The sequence below is a fragment of the Lemur catta genome, chromosome 2 (assembly GCF_020740605.2).
Source record: "Lemur catta isolate mLemCat1 chromosome 2, mLemCat1.pri, whole genome shotgun sequence".
Lineage (NCBI taxonomy): Eukaryota > Metazoa > Chordata > Mammalia > Primates > Lemuridae > Lemur > Lemur catta.
The window spans coordinates 144,609,459-144,633,148 of NC_059129.1; the positions used below are offsets into that span (position 1 = coordinate 144,609,459).

A 23,690-nucleotide genomic window follows, 5' to 3' on the forward strand; every position below is an offset into this window, starting at 1 on the left:
AAATTCTTAAAAAAAAGAAACTTATAAAATTCTTCAAATAGTCTACAAGTGCCATGCATGCATCTCCTGGTATAAATACAACCAATAAAACAATACCAAATATATAGTGAAAAAAGGAATAACATTACCACTCCCATTTTTCAATTCCATTTTCCAATTCCACACTGTTGCCCTCATGGTAACCAATATTAACCAATGTTTTTGTTGGGGAGATAGCTTTTCCCACCTTTGGCCATTCTTGTATAAACATAACCACATAAGTACTCTTGCTGTCTTTTCTTGTCTCACTAAAATGCCATTGTAGTATACACTTTACACTGCTTTCTAATTTTGTCACTTAGAATTACACAGACATTCCTCTAGACAATAGAGTTCTAACTCAGTCTTTAGAATACATGTATAACATTCCATAAAATAAATATATCGCAATTTATTCAATATCCCCCTGTTGATGGACATTTAGGTTGATTTCAGTATTCTGCCTCTATCCAGCAGTCCCCAACCTGTTTGGCACCAGGGACCGGTTTCATGGAAGACAATTTTTCCCCAGGAGGGGGGTGAAGAGGTAGGTGGAAGTGAGGCTCAAAAATGATGGGAGTGATGGGGAGCAGCTGTAAATACAGATGAAGCTTGTTCTCCACCACTCACCTCCTGCTGTGCGCACCACCCTCCCTGCAAGTTTCATGGAAGAAAATATTTTCATGGACAGAGCTCTGCAGCCTGGTCCACAGCCCAGGTTGGGGACCACAGCTATAAGCAATGTTGTAGTGAATATTTTAATATTCTCTCTACTTTAAAAATATTGGATATTCCGTAAAAGGAAAAAGTTTAAAATGGAGGTTACTTTCCTACAAAGGAGGTTTTTTACAATATATAATAGACAATAAGTACAGATGAACAGTAATATTGTCTAAATAAGCATTGGTGAGCACATCCAACATAATATCATTTTCAAGTAAAAATGTATTGCCTGGTATGGTAAAAAGGAAAACTGTTCTTGAGACTACCTCTTTCAGAGGTATATAATCTCACAGAAACTTCTGGCACTTACCAGCTTTGCCTTCCGACTTGATTTCAAATATCTTAAGCTAAATAAAGACCATGTACCTTATTTCTCATTCAAAAATGTTGTCAAATGATCCTGTGTATTCATAGCCCTTTTTATTTGTAGAGTATTTTTACTCTAGCCAGCTATAAATAACACATTGATTTCTCTGGTTGATTTTAGTACACTTGAAATACTGTCACAGTAACCAAAGATTTCTGTCTTAGCCCTAATCCCTTCCACCTCAGTCCCTGACACCTGTCCCGGCAGCTCAGCCTCCTTGTTTTTGTTCTAGGCAGTGATCATCAGCTCAGGGGGTATTAGCAGTCTTGGCCCCTCCAGAAGTAGAGGGTTAGAATTTACGCTGTCCACAAGCACTATTTTGTGATCTTGGAAAGAGTCTTGGTTGGCTCAAACTATCTGCCATCCCTGCTGTCTCACAACTAGATTTTTCTCTCAGTTTCCCTACCTAGCACTTCTGTTTTATGCTGGGGTTGAAATATTGTCCTATATCTCAACATGCTTGCCTAGGACCCAGACAGGTTGGGTAGCAACTCTCCCAAGGCTCCCGATTTGGATGGAAGTTACTGGGAAAGAAACGAGCCTGCTCACTTTGTTCTTGCAGCTGAAGCAAGCTGGTGTTCTGCCTGGAGTAGACCGATTTTCCAGGATCAAATGCTTCCACTTCCTTACGTGGAGAAAGCACAATGGTACAGTGTGAGGAAGAAGGATTTGGAGCCACAGAGCGAATTTTACTGACTTTCTACTCCTGAGGTCTGCTGTAAGGATTAAATAAGGTAACACAGAGTTTGCAAATTAATGATCATTTTCTCCTTATATGCACAAGTCATGAGACTCCTACTATCATGATCCACCTCACCTGGAAGACAGACATTCCAGGCATCTATGTCAAGCCCAAGTTCAGCAAGTCTCTTCAAGAAGTTCTGCATACATCAGGGTTTCGGCCCATCTCCTGCCAGATTTGTACCGATCCCTATCACTGACTCAAACTGCTCAAAAAATATATAATCATAGCTGAATGAGTTTTAGGTCTCTGTTTTCTTTTTCATTTCTACTTCATTTTTCAATTAAACACTTAACTGCACACTTCTTGGGACCTATCAAGTTCTACCAATTGTCTTACTCTTTTGAGGACGTCTAAGGTAATATAGATATTTTAGTTTTTTAGTCCCTTTAAAAAAAGTCTTTAAAAATCTTACACAAATTTTAAAACTGTCTTACCAACAAATTCTGGGGCTATGTACAAAATGTCATCTAAAGTGAAATAATGTTTTCTTTAGACTTTAAATCAATTGCCTCAAAAAGAGTGCATATATTAAAATAAACCACTTGAACAATTATTTCAAAGCATACATCTACAGAAAGCCCAGATTTTAGGAAGAGACTTTTCTCAAACTGGAAAGTGGTATTTTAAAAGGTCAGCACTTATATTTTCAAAAAAAATTGTTAAGGTATAACTGACAAAGTAAACCTGCACATATTTAAAGTTAACAAGTTGAAAATTGTGGATATATGCATATACATGGGAAACCACTGCCACAATTAAAATAACTAATACATCATCATGCCCCAAATTTTGCATAGATCCTTTGTAATCTCTCCCAACTCCCATCCCCAAGCAACCACTGATGTGCTTTCTGTCACTACAGAACACATTGCATTGTCTTGCGTTCTGCATAAGGAGAATAGCACAACACGGTCCTCTTCATGCCTAGCCTCTTACTTAGCATAACTGTTTTGAGATTCATGCCCATTACTGCCTGTATCAATAATTTATTTTCTTTTTCTTACATTTATCAGTTTATTAAAAAGGGTCTTACAAAGGATACAGATGAAGAGATACATAAAGCAAGGTAAGAGGAGGAGTGTAGAGCTCCCATGCCTCTCTAGTCACACCACCCTCCCAACATCACCCTGTGTTCACCAGCCCAGAAGTTCTCTGAATTCTAATGTTCAGGGTTTATCTACGGAGGCTTTACTACACAGGGATGATTGATGAAATCATTAGTCATTGGTGATTAAGTTAATTTATTTTTAATTTTTGTGTTTTTTTTTGTTTCAAAGTTTTATGAGGATACACACATTTTGCAATTTGCATAATTTGCTTTTTTACAGTTTGAGTGAAAGTTGTAAGTGTGCCCTTCACCGAGTTAGTGTGCACTGTACCCATGAGGTGTGAATTTACCCATCCCCTTCTCTCCACTCTCACCTACTTGATTTCCCTTGAGTTTTACTTCCATATGTGCACGTAAGTGTTGATCAATTAGTTCCAATTCAGTATTGAGGACATATGGTGTTTGTTTTTCCATTCTTGTGATACTTCACTAAGAATGGTCTCCAGCTCCATCCATGTTGTTACAAAAGATACTAGATCACCACTTTTCTTATGGCTGAGTAGCTCCATGGTATACATATACCACATTTTATTAATCCACTCACATACTGATGGAAACTTGGGTTGTTTCCATATCTTTGTGATTGTGAACAATGCTGCTATAAACATTTTGAGGGCAAGTGTCTTTTTTACAAAATGTCTTTTATTTCTTTAGGTAAATACCTCGCAGTGGGCTTGCTGGATCAAACGGTAGGTCTACTTTTACTTCTTTGAGGTATCGCCAAACTACTTTCCATAGAGGTTGTACTAGTTTGCAGTCCCACCAGCAGTGTGTAAGTGTACCTTTCTCTCTGCATCCACACCAGCATCTGTTGTTTTGGGACTTTTTGATAAAAGCCATTCTCACTGGGGTTAGGTAATATCTCGTTGTGGTTTTGATTTGCATTTCCTTGATGATTAGAGACATTGAGCATTTTTTCATGTGTGTATTGGCCATTAGTCTACCCTCTTTTGAAACGCTTCTGTTCATGTCTTTTGTCCACTTTTTAATGGAGTTGCTTGATTTTTTTCTTGCTGATTTGAGTTTATTATAGATTCTGGTTATCAGACAGTTGTATAGCATGCAAATATTTTCTCCCATTCTGTAGGTTGTCTATTTGCTCTATGCACTGAGTCCTTGGCTGTGCAGAACAAGATGTAACTGACCTATCAGAAGATCTCTGATTTATGGAAGGGAAAAATACCCCAATAAAACTTGGTGAAACTGTAAATAAGAAATAGAAATATGCTAAAATATCATTCCCTTGGCTTTAATATTTTACCTTATCCTGCCCTATGCAACAGCACATTTTCAAATAGGATTTCAAATACCATTTCCTCCTATCTAAGGCCAGCCCCGCCACTTGGTGCTACACCTTGTTCTCTCACCTGGTCAAGGCCATGGCTTCAGCCATCTCCTCTCTCTCTTGCATCAGTAATTTTCCCTCTCTATGGAAACATTCCCCATAAGCATACAAAGTCACTTGCTTCTCTCATGTTAAAAACAAAAATCAAAACAAAACCTCACCTTCCAGATACTATTCCTTATCTCCTCTCCTTAAAAATGAACCTTAAAAGATGGTGTGTATGATTCATCTCCAAGAACTCTCCTTAATTTTGAGTCACATTATTCCCAAAGATAATGTACACACCAAAAAGAGGCTCTCTTGCCACTGTTTTTATTGACCCAGATCAAAGAACTTTCCACTACCATTATACATAAAACCTTCCTTGATAGCAATATTACCACTGACAATATAAAAGCACTTAACAGTCTGACACCACCTCTCATGTTAAGAATGAAAGAACAAATTATAGCGGCTTTCATATTTCCAAAAAGTAATTTTCACTAATGGATGGAAGAGTGAGATTAACATGAGAGCTTCTGGTGCTTCAGAACAAGTCACATGTTTGTCCTCTATCATTTACCCAAATAAAATCATTAGAAAAAAATTCTAACAAATAATTATAAGTATCACATTATGCTTTAAATTACATAGATACCTATTCCATTTCCTATGCTCCTGTCCATAGCAGCAAGGCCATGGTAGAGCAAAATAAAACCTATCTTTAGACAATGTATCCTAGGATACTAAAGAAGACTCTTTTTTGTGGTAAGACTCTTTTTTGTGTTTAATTACTCTGAAGACTACTTCCAATTAATATAAATAACTATGTTTTAACATAAAATGCTAAAAAATGCAGTCTTATATTTATTACATTACCGTGAATCAAAATTAATCTCATTAGAGATACTGCAATGCTTATAAATTATTCATTCACTCATTCAATCTTTATTTGTTACATTCGCATTTAATATATAGCCACTGAGTCAAACATTGCATAAGAGATTAGAAGCTTAGTAAATGCATGGCAGGCTATGCCACCAAAAGATTCCTTAGAATTTGAAAACTACTAAATAAAATATGTCTATGAAATTGAAGCTAGAAGGGTAAGTATGAAATAGATGACATTTTTCACACATATAACACATGATAAGTCATATGGACTCTGAAGACTCACAGATCTCTATCAAAGATGAGATTTAGTTTATCTCTCAAATCTCATCAAAGAGAAAAACATAAGACGAGATTGGTCAACACATACAAATACCAGTTAAAGCAATTATGACCAAGTATTTCCCATGAAAAGAATTCTCTCATTCTAGGGAATTATTTAAAATAGCATTAATATTATCCATAATTTCCAAAAAACTGGAAATAGCCCAAATATGCTTCAGGAGGTGATCAGATAAACTGTGGTACATCCATACAACAGAAGACTATTCAGCAATAACAAGGAATGAATGATTGATAACATGCAACAACCTGGAAGAATCTCAAAGGTACTGCATGCTGAAAGGCGCGAGACAGTCCCCACAGTTTAAACACTGTCTGACACCATCTACCTAGCCTTCTGGAAAAGGCAAAACTACCATGATTGATCGAGAACAGATCCGTATTGCCAGGGGTGGGTGGATGGAGGGTAGGACTGTGAGGGATAGCAGTAGCGTGAGGAAATCTCATGCCACGCTGCTCCATCCCTCCCGGGGGGAGTTCTTCCTTGGTCTGGTGCATCCGCCCTGTAGACACTCCCCACCCTTCAGTCTCTCAGCAGTATCAGATACTCAGTGGGATCCCCATGCTTGTGTTCAAATCAACCTCATTTGACTTAATAACGGCCCCAAAGTGCAAGAGCAGAGATGCTGACAATGCGGATATGACAAAGAGAAGCCACAAAGTGCTTCTGTTAAGTGAAAATGTGAAAGTTCTAGACTAAGGAAAGAAAACAAGTCATATGCTGAGGCTGCTAAGATCTCTGGTAAAAATGAGTCTTCCATCCATAAAATTGTGAAGAAGGAAAATTAGTGCTAGTTTCGCTGCCCCATCACAAACTGTAAAAGTTATGGCCACAGTGCACGGTAAGTGCTTAGTTGAGATGGAAACGGCATTGGATCTGTGGGTGGAAGACAGGAACAGGAATGTGCTCCACCTGACAGCAATCAGGTTCGGTACCACACATGATTGCAGGCACCTGCTGGAGGGCCTGGAACACATCCCCCGAGGATACGGGGGACTGCAGTACTTACCGAAATGGAAAGGGTTTTAAATAAAAAGAATTAAAGATGAAGATAAGATACTATTTAGTAAGTTTATGTAATTTGTCATGAAACTATCATTTTATTTGGGTATGAAAAGTTAGAACATTTTCACATCCACATCAGTGGCATTTAAGAACATATAGAATAGGCAGCAAGTATTTCTGCATTTGATAGATGAATCTGGATTCTCAACTTCAATGAAGGCATTCAATTTGTAATACTGAAAGTTCAAACTTATATACTGCTGATTGACTACTCACAATTTCATGTACCACTTCACTTTTAAAAAGCCAACACATCGTTTCAACTAAGTCATCTTATAAACCACAGAGAATGCTTCCGGAAATCAGTGACATGTGCAACACCTGGGAAGGAGACTCGGTGCCATGTGACAGCTGATGGAAGTTCCACAGGGAGGAAGCAGGAGGGGAGGGAGTGGGCATGAAGACAGCTACTAGCATGGGCACCCACGCGATCTGACAGGGCATGTAGGGGAGTAGAGCCCACAGATTTTTGAGATCAAGCACTGAGATGTTTCTATCCTCCAGGCCCAGAGCTAGTCATAGGCCAAACAGCAAAACAAGAGAAATGTCAACTTTGAGGTGGGGGCACTGGCCCTTTAAGTAGTCAGTAAGTCAATTATTGAATTCATTCATTCAACAAACATTTACTGAGTTACTAGTTGGCCGGCAATTAAGAAAAAAGATTTCAGTACGATACACTCCTTGTTCTTCAGGAGCCAACTGCATATTGGGTGGATTAGACAATTACATCCCTAGAAGTAGACAGACCAGAAGAAAAAGAAGACTTACTCTAAAACCTCCTATTGCAGGATTCCCTTTCAGAGTCTGGAAAGAATGCTAGTATAGTCATACTTCGTTCTATTGCACTTCACTTTATCATGCTTTGCAGATACTGCACTTTTTACAGACTGAAAGTTTGTGACAACCCTGCATGGAGCAAGTCTGTCAGCACCATTTTACCAACAGCATGTCCTTCCTCCATGTCTGTGTGTCACATTTTAGTAATTCTCAAAATATTTCAAACATCTTTATCATTATTATATCTCTTATGGTGATCTGTGGTCAGTGAATTTTGATGTTCCCATTGTAATTGTTTGAGGGCACTACAAACTGCATCCATATAAGACAGCAAATTTAATGGATAAATGTTGTGTGTGTTCTGACTGCTCAACTGACCAACTGTTCTCCTTTCTCTCTCCCTCTCCATGGGCCTCGCTACCGCCAGAGACAGAACAATATTGAAATTAGACCAGTTAATAACCCGACAATAGCCTGTAAGTGTTCAACTGAAAGAGAGACTTGCACACATCTCTCATTGAAATCAAAGGCAGGAAGTGAGGAGGAAGGCAGGATGAATGCCAACACAGGCTGAAGGCTAGGCGTCTGAGGCCAAGCAGCTAGCAAGGCTGTGAATGCAAAGGAAAAGTTCTTGAAGGAAATTAAAAGTGCTACTCCAGTGAACACATGAATGATAAGAAAGAACAGGATTATCGCTGATATTAAAAAACGTTTGTGTGGTCTGGACAGAAGATCAAAACAGTCACAACATTCCGTTAAGCCAAAGCCTAATCGACAGAAAGGCCCCACCTCTCCTAAATTCTCTGAAGGCTGAGACACATGAGGAAGCTGCAGAACAAAAGTGTGAAGCAAGTACAGACTGGCTCACGAGGCTTAAGGAAAGAAGCCGTCTCCATAATATAAAAGTACAAGGTGAAGCAGCAAGTATGTAGCAACTGCAGCGAGTTATCCAGAAGATCTAGCTAATATCATTGATAAAGGTGGCTACACTAAACAACAGATTTTCAATGTAGAAATATAAGGCTATTTTAAAAATAGCCTTATGTTAGAAGAAGATGCCATCTTGGACTTTCATACCTAGAGAGGAGAAGTCAATGCCTGGCTTCAAAGCTTCACCAGACAGAATGACTCTCTTGTTAGGGGCTAGTGCAGGTGGTGACTTTAAGTTGAAGCCTATGCTCATTGACCATTGCCCAAAAATCCTAGGGCCCTTAAGCATTATGTTACATCAACTATGCCTGTGCTGTAGTAACGAAACAACAACTGAATGGCAGCACATCTGTCATTTATAGCATGGTTTACTGAATATTTTAAACCCACAGTTGAGATCTACTGCACAAAAAAAAAAAAAAAGATTCCTTTGAAAATATTACTGCTTATTGACAATGCACCTCGTCACTCCAGAGCTCTGATAGAGATGCAGAAGGAGATTAATGTTATTTTCATGCCTGGCAATAACACACCCATTCTACAGCTCATGATCAAGAATTAACTTTGACTTTCAACCCTTATTATTTAAGAAATATATTTCAAAGGTTATAGCTGCCAAAACTAGTGATTCCTCTGATGGGATCTGGGCAAAGTAAATTGAACATCTTCTGGGAAGGATTCACCATTCTATTAATCAATGCCATTGAGAACACTCATGCTTCATGGGAGGAAGTCAAAACATCAGCATTAACAGAAGTTTGGAAGAAGTTGATTTCATCCCTTCTAGATGACTTTGAGTGCTTTAAGACTTCAGTAGAAGAAGTAAATGCAGATGTGATATAAGAACAAAAGCACTAGAAATAAAATTGGAGCCAGAAGATGTGAGTGAATTGCTACAATCTCATGATAAAACTAGAACAGATCAGGAGTTGCTTATTATGGATGAACAAAAAAAGTGGTGTCTTGAGATGAAGGTTACTCCTGGTGAAGAGACTGTGAACACTGTTGCAATGACAAGAAAGGCTTTAGAATATTACAGAAACTTAGTTGATAAAGCAGCCGCAGGGTTTGAGAGAATTGAGTACAATGTTGAAAGAAGTTCTACTGTAGGTGAAACATTATCAAACACCATCACATGCTACAGAGAAATCTTTCATTGCAAAGAAAAGTCAATCAATGAAGCAAACTTCACTGTTGTCTTATTTTAAGAAATTGCTACAGCCACCCAACCCTTCAGCAACCACTATATCATGATTAGTCAGCAGCCATCAACACCAAGGCGTGACCCTCCCCCGGCAACAAGATTACCACTCACTGAAGGCTCGGATGCTTTTTAGCACTTTTTAGCAATAAAGAATTTTGTAATGATGGTATGTACATGTTTTTAGACATAATGCTATCAGACATTTAAAAGGCTACAGTAAAGTGTAAACATAACTTTTATATGTACTGGGAACATTTTGGTTTGTGCAATTTGCTGTATTGAGATAGTCCCTTCATTGCAGTTGTTTGGAACTGAACCTGCAATACCTCTGAGATATGCCTGTAATGTGTTTTTCAGGGTAACTGTACAATTTGCAAAAGTAAGGTATATTAATACAGTTGGCCGGCACCACTGTCTGCTTTTATCCCGATCTCCTCTCTGTCAGACTTTTTCTGATGTCAAGCAGCACTGGAGTAGCTGTAGCATTTTGAGGATCCAGCTAAAGTGAAATTGAGTCAGGGATATATTTAATTCAGATTTATCGAGATATATTTATGAGTTTCCTCATCACTTCTATGTATGGAATAAAATATTGCTTGGCCTCTCAGAAGTACACCTAGCACCTTCTATACTAAATTACTCCACAAATTCGACAACAGTCAAATTATATGGCATTACTAATAATGAATTATAAAGTTAAACATTTCTATATGATCAAAAAAAAATTTTAATAACTGTTTCTCTCAATCATGCTACCAGAAAGAATAAATTATCTTTCTATCCTTTGCATATTACAAAATCATCATATGGAGATCAAAGAATATGTAGCAAAAATATTAATATGTAGCAAAAAACAAAAAAAGTACTATGAGGCTATTTTAGGAAGTTAATTAAAACAGTATTATGTTAATTTTTTGGATTTATGTGATATTTATGGCACTTTTCAACTTTTAAGAATTCATAATTCGTGGTGATTTCTTTTCTCAATCCAAAGAAATATCACTTTTATAACTAATTTTCTTTAAGAGGGTCTTCTCTCTAAATGATTATTAGCTGAATAGGGTCTTCCCTAAATGATTATTAAAAGTTATAAAAGAAATAAACGAAATTTCCAATTTCCAAACATCACTTAAAACTTGGTTGTTTGGAATTTAGGTTCAGAGGTCAACCTTCAGTGGCACTTTGCCTCTCATCTGTAGATAGAACTTTACGCATTTGAAATGAAAATAGAATGAAAGCAATTAAAACGAAAACAATAACATTAGAAATGACTTTTCAAATTTAAATCTTTGAGGATTTGTGATGGTCTTCCTTTCCCCAAAACCCCTTCTATATTTATCTATTTATCAAAGTAAAATAGACAGGACTCAATGCAGTTTCCTCTCTCAACATAAGACTTCCCCAACTCAGAAACCACAAGTTTGGACTATGCTTAACGCAACGTTCAGACTAACTTGAAAAAAGCAGCAAATTACAACTCTTCTTCTGTTTTTAGACTGTGAGCCTTTTAACAATTTAATAAGCCTAATACGAAACAGTGCTTTACACAGTTTGCTGAGTGAATGAAAACACAGGTACCAGTGGGATTTAAAAATATATATGATATAATCCCTTCCCTCAAGCAGCTTTTAAATGAGCATGGGGAAGAGAAGCTGAGCATAAAGAGCTAGTGTCAGCACAGCATGATGACCACATGTAGTGACAAGCATCACACTGGTTCACTTGGAGGTACAGAATTCAAACCTAGCTTATTCATTTATTCATTCAAAAATGTTTTATAAAGCCCCTACTATGTGCCAGATGCGTTAAATGAGGGATACAAAAATAACCATGATGCACACAGTTCATGCCCCCAAATTGACCTCAGAGTTACTGGCGGATGATTCTGTCAAGAACTAGATGCTTGACCTTAATGATCCTCCTGCTTCCCTTTGCAGTTTCCACATCTGCCAGGTGAGTGAAACTACACTGAACACTCACCAGTTGTGACCAAATGTAAAGGGTGAATATATGAGAAAAGCCTTGGAAATTAAAACTGCTCTATGCTCAAACAATACTGATACATTACAAATATTATGAAATACATGAAAGATGCCATGCATTGTCTATACTTTAAATGTTTTAATTATGAGCACCAAACAAACAGTAGGTGTTCGATAACATGCTGAATGATGGGAAAAGGAAGGAAGGTAAACGTTGACAACACAAAGTCGTCACTGAAAAGCAAACGTAGAAAGGTGATGTCAGCAAGAGGACCAACTGGAAGCCCGTAGCTCTGTTCCCCTTCACATACAGCCAGAACAACGAATAACTACCCTTTAATGAAAACAACTGAGGGAGAGCACCAGAACGCATTAGAGGAGTAACAGAAATCCCGGTTAGCACAGAAACTTTGATGGCCACATAGAGAAGGGAAGGAAACGCAGGGCGTCCACCACCCCACCCCCCCAGTGCAGAGCAGCCGGGAACCACAAGGAACTTCTCCTTGTGGGAAGCAGGTAAGCAAGAGGATCCCAGCAAGCCCTGGACACCTACAGACCTCACCACTGGGGTAGGCTGCCGTCCTCATAGGCTCTAAGCCCAGCTAAGGTTGCTACCTGGAGTCCACACAGTTGGGCCCCCCTCCAGAAGGAGATGACAGTATGCCCCACCCCTGTGCCCCACATAGCTACACCATCTTGGAATTCGAACTACTGGAGCGTGTTCTGCTCCGGGCCAGACATGCCCAAGCCCAGCTGCCAACAGCTGTTACACCATTCCCCTCGGGACCAAGTGGAGGTAGAACTGCTCCACCTACCCCTCTCACGCCCCCTTGGGCTGGAGCTGAAGCAGTACCCTGGCTCCTGGGAAAACAGTGCCTTGGCCGCCCAGAGCAGTCACACCTCCCCAGTGCCCAAGTTGAAACAGTATCCTGCATCTCAGGGAAATGGTGCCTGGGCCATACAAAACAGTCCTGCTCCCAAAAGTCTGAGCTGAAGCAGCAAGTCCACCCTGGGCGATCTGTGTCCCGGCTGAGCTGAACAGCTGCAGATCCTAGGGCTGTGCTGTCATATCATCCTGCGCCCCAGGGAAACAGAGCAGTGGCTGAGCTGAGACAACCTCACTCCACAGGCCAGACAACTCCTGTACCCTGCTTCCCTGGAGCTGAACTAGCCCCCTAGAATCTGAGCTGCTGAGATACCCCTCTCTCCCTGGGGAGTGGAATAATCTCTGTGCTGTTCCGCCACCCACCAGGGCCAAAAGGACAGCAGTGCTCCGCCATCCTGGGGTACTTGCTGCCGTTACACCAGGCCTCCCCGAGTCTGGGGTACTACCAGGTCTCACCGTTCCAGGGTCTAGAGTCACTACTGCATGATGCCTCCACTTCAGAACATTGGTCTGGGCAAATATTTTATGAAAAGATTTATCAAAAGAATAAATAGGCAACAAAAGCAAAAATAAACAAATGGGATTATACAAAACTAAAACACTTCTGCACAGCAAAGAAATAATAAAGAGACAATCTGTAGAATGGGAGGAAATATTTGCAAACTATTCATCCAACAAGGGATTAGTGTTCTGAATATACAAGGAATTCAACCCAACAACAAAAGAACAAGTAATTCAATTAAAAATGGGCAAATGAGCTGACCAGACATTTCTTAAAAGAAGACAAACAAAATGGCCAACAGGTATATGAAAAAATGTTCAGCATCACTAGCTATTAGGGAAATGCAAATGAAAACCACAATGAGATATCATCTCACCCCGTTAGGATGGCTATCATCAAAAAGACAAAAAATAACAAGTGCTGGGGAAGAGGCAGAGAAACGGGAACTCTCTATACACTGTTGGTGGAACATAAATTTGTATAGCCATTGTGAAAAACAGTATGAAGTTTTCTCAAAAAACTGGAAAGAAAATGATAGCACAACAAAGTGATTATAGTCAACAATAAGTTATGTTATACTTTAAAATAACTAAAAGAATGAAATAAGAATGTTCCTAACACAAACAAATGATAAATGCTTGAGGTGATGCAGAACCCAATTACCCTGATTTGATTATTACACATTGTATGCCCATATTAAAACACCACAGGTACCCTATATAGATAACTACTATGTACCCATAATAATTAAAAAGAAAAAATTTAAAAGAAAAATAATAAAAAGAAAACAAAAGAAGAAGGAAGGGAGGAAGGGAGAAAGGGGAAAACAACCTTGCTCTTACACAGTCCTCAAGGGCCATGCTACAAAATTTCACTGAACATGAAGTGGTATATAATAAAATATGTTCTTCTGATAAATGTCCTTAAAGGTGGAGGTAAAGAGGATCTCACTAGATAGCACAGTAGAATTAAAAGTTCCTTGTCTTACACCTCCACTGCAAATTGCCTGTACCGCTGGTTACCACTGATGCATTCTGCTACATGGCTACTTCAACGGCTGTCCTCACCACTAGCTGGTAAGCTCCAAGTTATGTCCCATTCAGCTTCTTGTCATTCACCATCTCACCCACAGTCTAGCCCTCTGCAGGGTCAAATCAAAAACATCTCTTCATGAGAACAAATTTTGTTTAAGGTGGGAGAGAAATAACTGAGTAGGGTTTCAGTTACATGTTGTTATTCTTAATAATTATTTAATCCCTCAGTATATGTATTAAACAGTTTAAAGTATTATTTGATTAACTACATAGAAAACAGAGATTTGGGAGATACAGAATGACATTTAAAGATTTATAAAGATTCGAGAATTATTTTTCACATTAACATTAGAAAAGCAGGTAAAATTTTTCATTTTTTAAGACCTGTACTCAATTTAATATCCCACAAAGATCATATATTCTTATGCTATATTATTATCCCACATTACACAGCAAGTTGAAATTGGCATCTTTATTTATAATTTGCCTAAGCAGAGCTCAGCCACACTTTTGAAACTATTAAACATCTCAAGTTGTTTTCAAATGTTTGAGGTTTGTACTAACTGAAATATGCTATGTCAAGCTTTGTCCTTGATATTAAATAGTAAATACCAAGAGTGGTTTGAAAAGAAAACGCTGGTCTCTGATTTATTATTTCACACTCTCCCTGGCTCTCCATCTGTACATACACACATACCACATACGCACACAAACATGTTCATATACACTTTCTTTAACAACTGTTTTATATTTCAGTGCAAAGCCCTCTCTTTCAAGATCTACCTCTTTTTACTATAAACATTGTGTAAGAAAATTTCAGAAACTTGGCCGGGCGCGGTGGCTCACGCCTGTAATCCTAGCTCTGGGAGGCCGAGGCGGGTGGATCGCTCGAGGTCAGGAGTTCGAGACCAGCCTGAGCAAGAGTGAGACCCCCGTCTCTACCAAAAATAGAAAGAAATTATCTGGCCAACTAAAAATATATATACAAAAAAATTAGCCGGGCATGGTGGCTCATGCCTGTAGTCCCAGCTACTCGGGAGGCTGAGGCAGTAGGATCGCTTAAGCCCAGGAGTCTGAGGTTGCTGTGAGCTAGGCTGATGCCACGGCACTCACTCTAGCCCGGGCAACAAAGTGAGACTCTGTCTCAAAAAAAAAAAAAAAAAAAAAGAAAATTTCAGAAACTTAAAAACTAGTGAGGAAAATTACCTATATTTCTAGCACTACAATATTTTAATAACAATCATCTGAGTACTAGAAAAACAGCATCTTGATACACTATCAAAATTTCCCCCAATATAGTATTTTTTGTTTTTAATATAAAAGTTATGTTTTTATCAAAATTATACATAAAATTAATTGCCACTATAACAACAATATTCACAGAAATGAAAAGTCAAGTTTGGCCAAATACAAATTCATTTAAAACAAAAACAAAAATCATACTACAACATTCAAAGCAAATATATTAATATATGTTCAGTTTGAGGGACAATTTATTTGACTTCACATTCCTTATGAACCTACATTTCTTTTTTCATAAATATAACTGCTGAAGCAGTCTCTGTGTTAAAAATAAATGATTTTAAGGACTAAGAGAGCAACATACAAAGGGAACCCTCCTATAGAAAGAAAGCTACTTTGCAGAAAGTTAAAAACAAAATATGCTTAAAATCCCAGGAACCCAAAAGTTAAAACTGGCTCTCCACGCTTTTTCTCATTTCTCTAGAGCTTAAATCAAAAAGGTATCCTTTTTCTACTGCTGAAAGTTTCATAATGAATAATGTTCTGTTAGAGTTTGAGTGTGAATCAAAGTCAAATTCCATGTCAATTCTTTCCCTACTATGCACATATAAAAACTGTTTTAAGACTTCTTTTTGTAAAACATAATATATCATTGAAATATATACAAATAATGCTGTTTTTCTCAACATTAATAATAATCATTAAATAAAATCAAGTATAATATTGACTTCTGCATTTTTCAATATGGTCGTATCTAAATCAACTGAATTCTCAAGAATTATTTGCCAAGTTGTTTTTTAAGTCAAGATTCTTTCTTTTGCATTTATTTCTCCTCTTTCTAACTTTATCTTTTTAAACACAATAAAACTCTTATAGATTTAAAAGGGTAATATCTGTCTACTTTATATTTTGCTTTCTAGAAGGTATTACATGCTTGTTCTTTTGACACCATCTAGAAAAGTTAGCTGAAAATTAGTCCACACTCAAATCTGAGAGAAATCTTACCTTCTAGTTTGTTGTTTTTCCTCTTCAGCCATTTTTCTACAGTCTCTGCGCTAACACTTTCAGATACAAATTCATCTAATACCTGGGGGTGAAGAGAAAGATATGCCTTCACTTTTTCATCTGTCAAACCTGTAAAAGAATTGAAAAGAATAAAATTCACCTATACAACATCTTCATATATGTGAAAAATACATATATGAAAAATACATATATGTGAATAATTCATATGTGTTAATTAATTCTGCTGGGAACTGAAGTCACAATTGTCAGGATTCTACAACAGAATGGTATAATTGAGAAAGAAAATTATTTCATTCAATAAAATCAATACTTAAGTAGTCAATTTAAACATACACACACACATATATATTGTAGTAGTAGAGAAAAGAAAATGAGACCCTTGTCTGTATTCACCCTGCAACAGAGCCCTGGTAGTGTAAAGTTCAGCTGGAGAAATTCCACAAGGTGCTAAAGATAAGAGACCTATTAAAGTAAGAGGGTGTCTCAACAGAGCAAGTATTAGTCCCCAGGTACAAAAGGCACAGGATGTTGTAGTAAGCTGACAGCCCAATCGACCTTCAAGACAAACAATGCAAATTTCGTTTGATTGTGTTCTCCATAGTGGGGCACATGCAACACTTGATTCCTTCTTAAAACTTCCTCCTATCACTTCCACAACACAAGATTATACAATTCTTACCCTAACTTTCCAATTTCTCTTGAATTCTGCTTTCTCTCAACAACTCACGATGATGACATCAAAATCTGAGTCAGAAATCTTCAATACATTTTTGATCTCTAGACTTTGGCTATTCTTCCATCACCTCAAGCTCCATCTTAAGTCAAAATTAATGAGTCATCGCCTTCCCACTTCTTCCCAAAGAGATTTTAACTCTCAATTCTCCTTTTTCTGTTACTATTTATTTCCATTTTCCCAGAAGCCCAGGCTGAAAATATAGTCACAACTGACTCATCCTCGTCATTTCACTCACCTCAGTGCATTATCACACAAGTCCTATTCGCTAAATCACATGTCAGATAAACGACTTGCATCCAAAATAAACAAAAACTCTTACAACTCAACAACAAGGAAACAAATAACCCAATTTAAAAATGGGCCTAAGATCTGAACAAACACCTCAGTGAAGAAGAGACAAATATGGCAAAATAAGAATATAAAAAGACACGCATTTATTAGTAAATTGAAGTTAAAACAAAACTGAGTTTCTACCATACAGCTATTAGAATGGCTTAAATCCAAAAACTTCACAATACCAATTGCTGTAATAAATGCAGAGCAACAAAAATTCTCATTCATTGCTGATAGAATGCAAAATGGCACAGTTAAGTAACTGTTTGGCAGCATCTTACAATGCTAAATACAGTTTTTATGTATAATCCAACAGTCATACTACTAGGCACTTAGCCAACTGATAGGAATGTGTATGTCCACAAAAAACATGCATGTGAATGTTTATGGAAGTTTTACTCATAATCACCCAACTCTGGAATCAACCAAGATGTCCTTCAATAAGCAAACAGATAAGCAAACTGTGGTACATCCATAGAACTAAATGTTTAGCAATAAAAACAAATGAGCTAACAAGCCAGCAAAAGACACAGATGAATCTTAAATGCATATTGCTGAGAGAAAAGGCCAGTCTAAATAGATGTATATTATATAATTTCAACTATACAACATTCTAGAAAAAGCAAAATTGTAGAGACAGTAAAAAGATCCGTGGTTGCCAGAGGTTCAAGGGGAGGCGACGAAAGTTGAATGGGTGAAGCACAGGGGATCTTCTAGGGTGATGAAGCTATTCTGTATGCAGTGGTCCCCAGTCTTTTTGGTACCAGGGACAGCGGGGAGGGGAGAAATCATTTTAGGATGATTCAAGCACATTACATTTATTGTGCAAACCTCTCTGTTAATGATAATCTGTATTTGGAGGCGCTCCCCAGAGCAAGCGTCATTGCCTCAACTCCACCTCAGATCATCAGGCATTAGATTCTCATAGGGAGTGCAGAACCTAGATCCCTCGCATGCACAGTTTACAGTAGGGTTCTCACAGCTATGAGAATCTAATGATGCCACTGGCCTGACAGGGCGGAGCTTATGTGGTGATGCGGGTGATGGGGAGTGGCTGTAAACTACAGATGAAGCTTCACTCTCTTGCCCACCACTCACCTCCTGCTGCACACCCCAGTTCCTAACAGGGCATGGACTGGTACTGGTCTGGGGCCGGGGGCTTGGGGACCCTAGCTGTTGGATACTGTAGTGATGAATACATGACACTACATGTTAATATTTGTCCAAACCCATAGAACTTTATTGCACAAAGAATAAACCATAATGTATATAAATTTTTAATAAATCACTTAGGTTAGAGGATCCCAGGACAGAAGGCATAATGTGAATCTAACTGTATTACAAATGTATAAAAACCTCACTGAAGGGTCAGGAGATAAGGTGCTGACCTATAAAACTTTGAGAATAAGTGGAGACTGCAACTAAATGCAAAAGAAGCTGTACATAAGCACTGTACTCTAGTTGATAAAGTTAATATCCTATGAGGGTAGAGCTTAACAATTCTGACACCACTATGCATGTATACTTCAAATGGACAAATACATGGACAGTAGATGGTGGGAACAAGATTTCTCATGGGTAGAGTAGGATGTTACAGATAAGCAAAAGCAGGAATTTAGAGTGATTCATGTGGTAATAAATTATAGTCAGAGAGACAAGTATGCACTCATGTATGACCACATAGATGGTAACATATAGGAATACTGTAGTTACGCATATATGCTCAGGTTAACACACAGACATTTTTTGCCTTGCAATGTTAGCTGAGAGCGCCTAGAAGCAACAATATGCCAGCACCAATGAGCATATGTAGCACCCAGATATTGTTTTCTAATACCATTTTCCAATAAAAGGAACCACGGCTCCTTGAAGAAATGGCTAATTTAAGGAAAGGAAAAGAAAATACCTAAGATAAGCTTGGAGCAGCCAATGATCAAAAATTTGCCACCAATAATCCACACAATTAATCATAGACAGACTAATATAGATAACCCTTCCAAGGTAATGTACATATTTGAACCAGTACCTTTTAAAATTCATTCCTGCTAATAAACTACATTCTCTCATCTATGCAACATCTTGCCAGAGTGCAAACAGATAAGACAAATTAAACCGATGTTCACCTTTATTTTCTTTTTCAACATCTGACAGAGGTATTAATGAGTAGGGATGGTTTAAAGTCATAAGTGAGAGAAGAGAAGCACAGAGTATCTCCGACTCGGGTAGGGCAAAGGCAATATATGTAACCTAAACATTTGTACCTCTGTAATATGCTGAAATAAAAAAAAAAATTTTAAAAAGACTGAATGATGAGAATAAGTTAGGAAGAGCTGATAAATTTCAATAATTTTCACAATGCAGTTTGCAAATGCCCACTGAAAATGTCATGAAGGATTGCAATTTAAACAAAATCAAAGCTGCAAACCAGAGTGGTACATGTAATGGCTGTATTTAACACTGAACCTGAAGACATAATAAAAGGCATAATAAAGACTGATAAATATTTTAGTAAAGATAATTGCTTCTGTGGCTACTAATCCAGCCAGCAACCTGAGGGACAGATAAAGAATAGCTTTATTTTGATGCTCAGTAACTCTTTTAAAGAAATAGACATATAAAAAAGCCAAATCAGTATCTCTTACATCAATATTTTGCTATTGAACCATGGAATAGTAATAAAAAGAATTAGCACTATTTGGATTAGAATGAACAGCAAGAAACAAAAACAATGAGGATAGGGAGAATCTGTTTTGCCAGAGTTATAACATAATATTCAAAATGTCAAGTATGCAACAAAAAACTGTGACGCATGCAAAGAATACAGTATGGCAATCCACAAAACAAATTAAGAGAACTCTCCCAGAGTAAGCACACTTAGGAATTACTAAACAAAGATCTTAATGGATTGCCTTAAAAGTACTCAAAAAATTAAAGGAAACTACAGACAAGGAGTTTTAAAGAAAACCAAGAAATCAGTGGCTCAATAATTTGAAATACCAATAAAGATATCAAAATAATAAAAAGTAATTAAAAATTATGGTGCTGAAGGACACAATAACTGACGTGAAAAACTCACTAGAGAGTTTCAGCAGCAGATATGAGCAGACAAAAGAATCAGTAAACTTGAAGATGAGTACACTGAAACTATCCAGACTGAGAAGCGGAAAGAAAAAAGAATGAAGAAAACTAAAGGGAGCCTAACAGAACTGTGGAATACATCAAGCATACAGATGGCAAGTATGCACACGAAAATATTTTCAACATTATTAGCTACTAGGAAAATGCAAATTACAGCCACTATGAGATACCACTATATACCCATTAGAATGATTATACTAACATAAAAAGTGCAGGCAAGGATACAGAGTAACTAGAACTCTCAGAACCTGCTGGTAGCAATACAAAATAGCACAGTCACTGTGGACAATAGTCTGGACACTCCTTATAATTTTAAGCAATTATTTAAAATATGACCTATTAATGCCACTCCTAGGTATTTACCCTAAAGAAATAAAAATTGATGTTCATGCAAAAATCTGTATAGGAATTTTTAGAGCAGCTCTCTATTAAAAATCACTGGAACAACCCAAATGCCCTTTAACTAGTGAATGGATTAACAGACTGTGGTATAGCCATACAACAAAGTGTTACTCAGCAATAAAAAAAAATGAATTATTGATACAGGTAACCACTTGGATGAGTCTCTAAGACATTATGTTAAATGAAAGATGCCAGTCTCAACATGATACATGGAGTATAATTCCATTTATATGACATTATGGAAAAGACAAAACTGTAGCCATACAGAACAGGCTGGTCTTTGTCATGGGTTAGGGAAGGAAAGGTATCACTCTAAAGGGGATTTCTTTCAGATGTTGGAATTTCAGTGTATCATGATTGTGGTGATGGTTACATGAGTCTACATACATGTCAAAGTCACAGAACCGTATACATGCACACACAAAAATCAGAATGTTGTCTCAGTCTTCACTGTGATCAAAAAATTGTGTAACTTGCCTTCAACAGTGTGTTAACAGAAAGATAACTATTATAATGAATATACTGGATCTGTTGAGAAGTATTCTGATATGACACATGAATTATTCATTAGATTGTTCCTGGGCTTACGAGAGCTACCCCCCAACTTTCATATTTCTCTGTTCTTATCTTCTGCCTCTTTGCACCGTTCTCATTGGCAATCTGGTTTATCATCTGGCCTGACAAGCAGGGTTACTGTTTAATAAACATGAGCATTTGACTAAGTAGAAAGCTGTATCTCCAAATGCAAATTAATAAATTAGCGTTATCATTAATGAACTGGAGTTCTGCGTAACTGGATAAGATTAGGATGACTCAGAACCCTGGCGACACCACCAAGGCATTGCCACCTTATGACACCTGTATAATAGCCAGTTCCCAAAAGTTTGAGCTAATCTAAATATAAATAAATATAAAGACCAACAACAGATAATAGGACTAGTAAGACAAAAATAATAAACTGGATATATTTCTTACAAGGAAGAATGCATCTCACTTTATAGAATGTTCTAGAAAAGTTACCTACAAAGTGAATAACTGTAAATCAAACTCATTTTCCTAAACGTTTCCATCATAAAAATAGATCCCTGTTACTCTGTAAATATGCCGGAGAGAAAAAATATCTGAACTCACATATTTAAAAATAGATTAGGATTTGTCATAAAATAACTATAATAAGGTCACACAGTAGAACTTCTAAATAAACACTAACATTATTTATTTTTAATTCAGTAGTCTACATCTTAAAGGAAAAATCGGTGACCTGAAACGTCACACACACTATTGCTAACACACCACTTCCCCTAAGCTTCTTTGGTGTACAGACCATCTTGCTATGCTGCAGATGTTTTACAAAAATAAGTGCACCTCTGATCTGAGCTAAAGGGTAGGAAAAAGAAAGGTAAAAGTAGTGTCAATTCATAACATAGAAGAACTCTATCAATAAAAGGGCACATTTATTGAAATAGGCAAAACAGAACACCACTTAGCAAGTATTTGAGTACTTCTGTGTATTCAGCGGCTCTGCTAAGCATTGCAAAAGATACTAATACATAGCTTCCATCCTCAACTTACCATCTTACAGACATCTTTTAAAAGTTTCAAGCAAACAAAAAAAAATTAAAGACTAAATTCTATGTTATCAAGTTAAAGTATAAAAGCATTTCAGTGCTAACATAAATTAAAATAGTTATAATCCAGCAATCCCACTCCTGGGTATCTAGGGATATATCCAAGGGAAATGAAATCAGTATGTCAAAGGGATATCTGCACACCCATGTTTATTGCAGCACTAGCCACAATAGCCAAGATACGGAATCAACCTAAATGTCCAATACCTCATGAATGGATGAAGAGAGTGTGGTGTATATACACAATGGAATGAGTACTTTTGTGTGTTCAGTCAAAAAAAGAAGGAAATCATGTCATTTGCAGCAGCATGGATGAGCCTGGAGAACATTATGGCTCACCCATAAGTGAAACAGTCCAGGCACAGAAAGACAGATACCACATGATCTCACTCACACGTGGAATCATAAAAAGCTGATCTCATAGAAGTAGAATATAAAATAGTAGTTCCCAGAGCCGAGGAAGGGTAATGGGGAAAGGGGAGAGGAGAGGTTGGTTAATGGGTACAAAGTTACAGTTAGATAGTAGTTCTGGTTTAATGTTCCACTACACAGTAGGATGATTATAGTTAAAAATAATAATAATACATTCTATATTTCAAAATAGCTAGAAGAGAGGATTTTGAATGATCTGACCACAAAGAAATGATAAATGTCTGAGGCAATGGATATGCTAATTACCCTAATCTGATCACTGCACCTTATATACATGTATGGAAACACCACACTGTGCTTATAAACTTATATGTCAATTGAAAACTTTAAAATTTTTAAAACTATAGGAGTTAGCATTTACATAGTACTTATAAGGTACTAAGTTCTATTCTAAGTGCTGTCACACACATTAATCTTCACAGCATTTAACCACTTCTCCCCTTCATCGTCCCTTCCTCCTCTTTTTCTCTCCTCGTCCCTCACTCCCACCTTCCTCTTCCTTCTGCCCCTCTACCTCTTTCATTTTACAGATCAGAAAACTGTGAGACAAACAGATTAAAAGATTTGTCCAAGATCAAACAACTGCTAAATTACAAAGGATTAGAGCCCATGAGTTTAGGTTGAACAGTCACTGGTGGTTTTACCAAGAAGGCAGAAGTTGTGGGTCTTAACCAGGAGGTAAATAGAGACCTTTCTATCCAAAGAAGACAAAGCCAGGTTAGCAAAGGCACTCAGTCAAAGAACATTTAGAGAGAATCTTCTCTGCAAGCACTGGCCATCTAGGTGAACTCCAGTTCTGCTGGTTCAGCATCTGTAAATTCAACCAACCATGAACTGAAACTACAGTATTCAAC

General features: G+C 37.5%; 1 protein-coding gene across 1 annotated transcript in view; it reads right to left on the reverse strand.

The window, feature by feature from the left end:
* PDE10A (phosphodiesterase 10A) overlaps positions 1-23,690 on the reverse strand; it is a 229,862-nt gene that overhangs the window by 128,697 nt on the left and 77,475 nt on the right. Inside the window, exon 2 of the mRNA XM_045544715.1 lies at positions 16,147-16,275. Within this exon, the coding sequence (XP_045400671.1) occupies positions 16,147-16,275 (129 nt within the window). The remainder of the gene's footprint in view (positions 1-16,146; positions 16,276-23,690) is intronic.